The sequence below is a fragment of the Sinocyclocheilus rhinocerous genome, unplaced genomic scaffold (assembly GCF_001515625.1).
Source record: "Sinocyclocheilus rhinocerous isolate Xijiao unplaced genomic scaffold, SAMN03320098_v1.1 scaffold682, whole genome shotgun sequence".
In the NCBI taxonomy this organism is placed as follows: domain Eukaryota; kingdom Metazoa; phylum Chordata; class Actinopteri; order Cypriniformes; family Cyprinidae; genus Sinocyclocheilus; species Sinocyclocheilus rhinocerous.
In genome coordinates, this window is record NW_015642528.1 from 844,948 (window position 1) to 853,439 (window position 8,492).

The following is an 8,492-nucleotide window of genomic DNA, read 5'->3' on the forward strand; positions in this document are numbered from 1 at the left end:
AAACATTTTAAAAAACGGAGTTATCTGTTTTTGCAAATAAACTCTTCACATATATATATATATATATATATATCATGTATTTATTAATATAATTTCCTACATTTAGAGATCATGCCACCTAAAGTGCAAACTCTAAAACTGGCGTTTCTCAGTGTGAGACACAATACTGGACAAAAGTGAAGAGATTGAAACTGATACCGCAGATTCACACTCTCTCGACGTCACACTGAGATTTTTTGTCACGCTTTTGGCGCAGTTTCAATTGAGAACCAATTATGATACAGTGATGCATCATGATTGAATCATGACATGTATTGTGATGTGTATTGTATTGTGAAGTAGTTGGCAAATAGTCATCTGCAAGAGTGCTACTGCTGCTGTAGTGATATTAAATCACATTGATCCTCACTTTTCAATCCCCTGGAGCCTTGCATTAGAGACGCGCTGCTGTCCCTCTCCCAGCTGTGGCACTTTGGGGTTATCTGCACACCCCTGACATTTCATTGCACAAACACGCATGCACATCAGAATTGAATCTCCCATGTGCCTTATTTTCAACACTGTCCTTTTCAAATCCATTCTGTAGTTGAAGCAAGTTCACTGTTATTAAGGGCTTAGGATCTTACCTGTATTGTCCCAAAGTCAACGTTTTCATAGTGGAAGTGGGCACATTCGGCTAACTTTGGAAAATGGCCCTTGGTGAATGAGAGCCTGAAAAGATCACAGGGCACTGAGTTCAATATTCAGCTATTATAAACATGAGGGCTAGTCAGTGAGTGATGGACAAACAGCATTCTGCACAAGCCCTAGTGACTTTGGCTGTGTGAATGTTTGACACTTACTTTTTGACGTTCTTCACCTTCATGCTGGCGGTGCTGCTGCAAGAGCGCATGAGAGACTCAGAGCTCAGCTCTGGAATTTCTGCACTCCGTGCCTGAAAGAAAGATACACATGCTTCTATTAAAATGCATGACTGAGACATGACAGTTTATGTCCCTGGACACAATCCAACAGCCCATCCATGCCAAACGGCATAGTTATGGCCTATTCATACAAGGGACAATGTGACAAACAAAACAACACAAAGATACTGTATAAAAGATGTACAAGGTATTTGTTTTACCTTACAATATATAGAGAAAATATATAGAGGAAAAACAAGACTTAAAAAAAAAAAATCCTACTGAGCATACATTTAGAAATGTCACAATTATAATAAATAAATTTGCAATTGTGAGGTACAAACTCATTGTGTGCAGGGATGTGCAATATGTATCGTCTACAATAGGCATGGGCCGATTACCGGTTTCAAGGTATACCACGATTTGAAAATTACACGGTTTCAAAAGCGGTAATATTTTCCGTTATACCGTTCCTGAGGTATGCACTGTTTTTCATGTCTCCTCAAAGACTGAAAGTGTAGGAATCCCTTCAGGTTGAGTGCAGTGTAGAGAGTAACACGACCCTCCTCCTCCTGTTGGTGCGTGCGAGTGGTCAGTCACGTGTTTACTGTGTAGGATGGCTGAATATAAGGAGCTTCCCCTGGAACTTGCGCGATCGGCAATCGGCCATTTTTTGTCTTATTGCAAGCAAATTGTCTCTGTTCTGGACTTGCACAAACTGTGTTGCAATGCAATCGTTTTCCAAAATGTAATTTATGTGAAAATATGAAGTCTGTAAACGCCCGTTAACACAGGCCAGAGACGCTGAAGACGGACGCACAGAGAAAAATACTGTAGCAGGCAGATCACTCACTGTTCATGATGCACGAACTATTGGAAGAAAATCCTCAATATTGATTTGGGGGTTTATATGAATGTGTTTCTGAGGGGTTGTGGGTTTATATGAATGTGTTTGAGGGGAACTGACTGTCTTCAGAAAAGTTTACGTGGTATTTTCTTTTAATCTCGTCTCTGTATAGTTATAATATAGTTATGTATAGTCATACTGGTAAAAAAAATGTTTAGCCTCAATGCACAGTAAGTCACTTTGGATAAAAGTGTCTGCTAAATGCATAAATGTGAATGTAATGTAATGTAATGTATAGTTCATATTAAAGCAGTGTTTCAGCGCAGTGCTGCTTTGTTTACAGCGGTAACCAAGGGAACGCCATATGTGGTGTTCCAGAAGTGCCTCCTGCCGTCAGAGAGTGAATCTGCATCTCATTCAGAGCTTCTGCTGTTTGTTTCGTTCAGGCATGTAGTATAATTTCACAAAGCTAGTCAGAACATTGTTTTTGCTTCAAATTGGGTTATTAATAAATCAAATTATGTATATGAAATTATATAACTAAATGATATGAAATGATATAAATTATATGTATATGAATTATATAACTAAAATTAAATAACTGTAATTACAGATGTTTCTTTTTAGGAAACAAATCAAAGAAAAAATAATCAAATTCTACTGTTCCTAATATTCTGTATGTTGCTCAAAAACAAAATATATTGGGTTCTGTGGAAATAATGTTTTTTTTTTTTTTTTTACCCAGTCATTTAAAAATAACACATTTTAGAGCTGTAACGACAATACCGTGATACCGTGATATTTTTGCTTAAGGTTATTATACAGTCAAAATCTCATACCGGCCCATGCCTAGTCTACAATATCATAATTGTTGTTTCTAAACACGCTTTGAAAGCCAATGCAGCAAAAATTTATCTAATTATCATTATCGCTAAAATACTGACATATAATTTTTTTGTCAATAATATTACACACCCCCAATTGTGAAACTGAATCACAATAAATAAAATATGAAAAATAGAAAAAAACTATGTATTCATAGATAACACATAATGTTCTGTTTGAAATGTTTTGTGAATAATGATTTTTGTGTAAAATTTTGCCACTGAAAAAATACTGTTCACCCACTATTTTTTTTTTCAGACTTTGTGAATAGCCTTTTACAATACCATAAATAACACATATTACATTCAAATGATAGACTTTTCTGTGCAAATAAGAGCTAAAGATACACAAAACCATCCCATACACAAAACCATTTTTAAAGTTAATAGCACAGTATAACGAGAATATCATTTAACATCAGTGACTACAAGTACGCAAAATAAAACAGATCTGCTGAGTAATGGAAGAAGAGAGAAAGCAACAAATGGGTCAAAGACAGGTTAAACGAATATGCCAAAAAGCTGAGAGCCCCTGAAATGCGGTTTCAAAGGCTAAGCCTGTGCCCTGCCTCAAAATCATTTGCCAGTTGGTATGCTTCATAAAACTCTGTTACCAGTCTCTTCAATGCCTAGCCAAACGAGAGACGCGCAGTCATCTGGCAAGGCCAAACAAAACATTCCAGTGACTCGAAACGTCCATGAAATATGAATAATGCTTTGAAAGTGTGGCTCTTAGCTGCCAGACATGGGCTTATTAAAAGTCTCCTGACCATGCAGCCTTCAAATGAGCGTGCGGCCGAACAGACCAGTTTATGCTGGTGTAAAACATGGTGTGAAAACTCGACTGGGTCCGATCCAAATCTGGTTCCGTTTCGTTATTCGCAACAGACAGTCTGTTGATCATCACATTCTCACTTCACTATAAGTGACAGTGAATCTAGGTCACGACAGTGAAGAGACGACAGCCACTGGAGCTCGATTACCTTGACTGTACAATTAACGAGTTCAATTAATACCCTGGTACACAATAGTATAAAACCGAGCCAAAGAGCATTAAATTAATTTGTCATACGAGTGAGCCGATACATGGTGATTCCCTTGATATGTCCTCGCTAATCTGTTTGTGCTCAAAACAACATCAGCCAACAGTCAGGTTGCCATGGAGACAATTTTTTTTTCATCAGCACCACTGAATGCAAGTATGTCAGTGCTGGTGAAATAATCATGAATTGAAACTAATTTAGTATTGAACAAAGGCTGGGAAAATGTTGTTACAGATGCTGTAGATCTTCAGAGCAGCTTAATACGGTCACAGCCCTCTGGAACACTCAATTCTGATAGGTCAATCAGAGGACTTTTGCAAATAAATAGGTCACCGCTCATTATTGCAAAATAATGTAAAGTCAGATGATGTGTCAGCTGCTTCATGCTGGGGTGTATTTTGCAGTAATGAATAACTGAGTACATTATATCTTACATATTTGATAGCAAAATGCCATGGCTGAACTCTGAATCAAGTACCATTATGTGGTATAATAATATGACTACCCAGCAAATGAGTATCTGGGAATGAAATTCTGACTAAATGCTATAATCTTACTGGTACACAGTGTTTAAAAGATTGGGGGTCAGCAAATATATTTTTTAATTAATATTTTATTTAGCATTTAATTTTATTAATGCATCAAATTGATTGCTTCATAAGTGAATAGTGTTCTTCAAAGTGGAAAGTGTCATAGTTTCCACAAAATTATTAACCAACACAACTGTTTGCAACATTAATATTGTGAAATGTTTCTTGAGCATCAAATCAGCATATTAGAATGATTTAAAAAAAAAAATCCAACCCCAAGCTTTTTAAAAGGTAGTGTATATTCGGTTTCTTTTTTCTGCATAATATTTTTGATTTATTGCTTTAACTGGAGACACCCGAGCTTCCAGTCCTCCATTATAGGTTTAATGTTTACCATAAATATAAATCTTAAGTCCCTCAAGGTCATTGTTACTAGTCACTGAATGAATCGTATCCTTCGCAGGATACTGACCAGATCTACATTATCCCTCTGACAAGAGCATGTTCCCACATACATGTAATAATGGCTGACAGTCTACAGCAGCAATATGGGTCTTACGTAAAAGGATCAAGCACCCACAAAAAAAAAGAGAATTATCCTTCAGAAATGACAGTTGTGATATTGTGCCTATCGGACAAGCATGCAGTCGATCTTTAATTTTCACAGCTTGAGGGTGTGCTATTTGCTCTCTTTACTACTGGCTTTGTAAACGTAGAGTGTGGGAGGGTTGGCTCCTCACCATTGCGCTGATGGTTTCCTCCCAGTCAGGTCGCTCTCGGGGGTGGATGCTCCTGGCAAGCTCTGGCACGATATCGTCTTCTTCCGGGTGCCGTCCAGGCCTCAGGCCCCTGAGGGGAGAGGGGAGGGAGAGAAAAGAGGCAGAGTCAGTCTGATAGCCTGTGAAATAAACGGATATAGCCTGCTTTGCGGCTGCCTTTGAAAATTACGACAGCGGAGCTGAGTGGAATATCAGACAGTCAGTGTGACAGCAAAAATGACAAGTCCTCAATGTAAGGCAGTGAATTAGAACATCCCATCCTTCACAGAGGTGTTAATGGCAGCATCATTTCAATTAGGCAAGATGTCGAAACTAATCACAGTGACATGAAAGGGAAAAATTATTATCCAGCATGCACAGCAGGGAATCAAAATGAGATCCCTACAACAGCATGTAGGGATATCTGACAATTTATGGGGTGCATCTGCAGTTTTCTTTGGAAAAGCCTGCCGTCTAGATCATAGTCATATGGTCTTTAATGGGTGATATAAAAGAAAGTGAAGATATTATGTCCTTCCAACCCTGCTGAATGAGAGGGTGGGAGAGACAAAGTGGCAATCTGGCACGTCTCACATGGGCAAAATGACAAACCACCACTGATCAGAGATGAAAAGTGCAGCGCGGTCAGTGGTACCGTTACACTTTCCAAAGTGGGGGATGTTCTGACAGAACAGAAAATTGTTTCCATAAAAAGGCATGGAAAAAATGACATAAAAGTTATACTGTATGGATTAAACCAATCTGGATGACCTGGAAAATGGCTTTGAATATTTATTTATCTGCTTTGAGCAGAGACTCTCATGTTGGGAGTGAAATACGTGACCCTGCATCTTACAACACACACATCCAGCAAATATCACTAACTGTGAGAACGTGCCTGTATTTTTACTTTAAATATATGTTGCCATTTTGCAATAAAAAAAGAACTTGACATCACCACACAAATCTGAGCTAAATTAATGACACGGTTTGCATCCTTGTAAGACTTTAATTATGCTGCTGATTTATGGAGCACAGTAAAAATGGTTCTCGCCATAAGGAATGTGCAGGGAAGGCACTATTAAGATGATATGATGAGCAGGAGTGCTATTTAAAATTATTCTTGTTCATCTGAAATTGATTCAACTTCTGACAAAATTATCTTGAAGATGGCAAGAAATGAACAAAGAAGAACAGTCCTAGCACAAGGACATTAGACTACGATTCAAAAAAAGTCTTGTTTTCAAAGAAAATTATATCTAAACATCCTTAAGACAAGATCAACTCACTTGAGAAGCAAAACTGACAAGACTTATATTGTACAAACAGAATATATATTAAAATTAAGTTAACTTTTTTATGCCATTGGTAAATAGTTTTTTTCTTAAGTACAAACCAAACTAAATTCTGGCAGATTACGGTTTAAAACAAGAAAAAAATGGCCCGTGGGGTAAGAAAAATAAACTTCATTCAAAACTTATCCTCTAAAAGCAAGTCTTAATACTGTACAATTTTACTGTGCAAATTGATCCAGCTTGAAGGCTGTTTAGACACAGGATTGTTACTGAAAGTAATTTTGTGCAGTGTATGCTTCAAAACAGGTCTCTGTAGCACACGTGCATCTCCTCCCCCTCTTGCTGTCAGTTTCAGGCTCACATGAACACAGATCCAACATTTCAAAGCGGAATAGAAGAGGCTGGGTTATCCATACGTTGCCGACCTCAAACTGTCATCTGCTCCATGCAGTTCTGACACAGCAGAGTTTGCATCCGTAATTACCAAGATGGAGGATGTCCAGAAAGCAACAGCATGCTGCATTATGACACTGTGCCAGGACTCTTCGCTGATCCAGGTGCAACCAACTGCAGTGCTTAATCAATAACACGATTAATCACATTTACTTGAACTACAACGCGCAGCAGCCACGGGCCTGTGTGTATTTTGGTTAGTGAATCATTCATGGAACAAGAGCGCTCAATGAGGCATGGTGTGATGGAGCGGGAGATTCCATCACGTATATGTGAAGATAAGCAAGGTTTTCTGGGGTGAGGGTAGCAAGATATGCTATAATGTTAATGGCAGGCCCACACGGAATCTGCACCCGCAGAACTTTGCAGTAAACTCTGAAGATTTCCGCAGAATTGGACCTCCTGCCATTCAGAAATTACTACAAATCTACCACCCCCTGCATGCTTAATATTTTTGCTAATCTGATTATGCTTTTAACTGCAGATATGAGCATTGTACTGTCAGATACTGGCAATTTGACACATTACACCAGTTTCAGACAAAAAATAACTAAATAAAATAAATGACTAGGAAGTCACTGGCTCCTAAAATGAACAATTAGAAGCCAAATAACTAATTACAGATATGCTCGATAAAGAGGGTTTTTCAAAACCAATTAATTTCAATTAGTAATAATAGCTACCTATTGGATCTCACATGCAAATAATTTGTTTAATTTTTTTTTTTTTAAGAATTCCATTTTTTAACAGCATTAGTATGAACAAAATAAGTCTGTGAACTCAGTAATGGTTCTGAACCATTCACTAATTGAGTCTGATTCAAACAACTAACTTATATGCAATGTTTCAATTAATCTTTTTCCTCACTAAAAAGAACCAGTTCCCAAGAAAAATAAATAAATAAAATTAATGAGATGATATCTGAGAAAACTGCATTTGGACACACAAAAATATCTCCTGACTTAATTTGTTGAGCATTTTTATTTTTGTCACATTTATGACTAATTTAGTCACAGTTTGGAGACCTTCCATGATCAAGTTTTCCCGTCTAGATTTTAATTACATATCAAATCCCCAGATTTTCCCTCAAAATCAGAATAAAAAAGACAGGGGGTATAGACAAGATCCGATCCAACTCTTAATCACATTACTTTCCTGTGTATCTCCTAGGGCTGTGCAATTATTTGAAAAACAATTTCGATTTTGATTTTGGCCTCCAACGATTATGAAAATACAATAATCGAGATAAAACTATTATTACCCCCCCATTCCGCCCCCTTTTCCAGCGCTGCGCTTTCGTTCCTCCATAAAATACCAATTTCACGTGCAAATCAGTAAAATCATGTAATGTGACTTTTGCAAAATGGGACGTGCTTGATTTATATAAGTATATTTATTCATGTTTTTAAAAGCGTGAAAGAGAACTTGTGCTGCACCTCAGGAAGATATATGTGCTCAGACGGAACAGAACACAGACATGTAAAGTCATCTTTTAGCTCAAGGTGCGCGCCTAAACGGTCAAATACACGCAAAAATGTGTCAAAATCGGGCGCTTAGTGATTATTCATGTATACCTTCGTCGGTCATGTAATAAATGAACGTAAAGTGTTGTTTTGCCATAATCGAGCAGCCCTAGTATCTCCACTCATTTATTAATTAAAGTTGTGAAAAACACCTATTAAAATGTAAAATCTTAAAATGTACCTTTCTGGCCTAGTGGATCTTAAAGGCAGGGTATGTGATTTTTCAAAAACACTTTAGAAAACTGATTCGGGCCGAA

At 37.5% G+C, this 8,492-nt stretch overlaps 1 protein-coding gene across 4 annotated transcripts in view; it reads right to left on the minus strand.

Annotated features, from left to right (window-relative positions):
- The window catches only part of LOC107756108 (rho GTPase-activating protein 32-like), a 135,995-nt gene that overhangs the window by 55,991 nt on the left and 71,512 nt on the right, over positions 1 to 8,492 (minus strand). For all 4 annotated transcript variants that reach the window (XM_016573101.1, XM_016573100.1, XM_016573098.1 and 1 more), the window contains exons 3-5: positions 4,947 to 5,055; positions 843 to 934; positions 627 to 711 (exon numbers count right to left, since the gene is read on the minus strand). In XM_016573101.1, the coding sequence (XP_016428587.1) occupies positions 627 to 711; positions 843 to 934; positions 4,947 to 5,055 (286 nt within the window). The remainder of the gene's footprint in view (positions 1 to 626; positions 712 to 842; positions 935 to 4,946; positions 5,056 to 8,492) is intronic.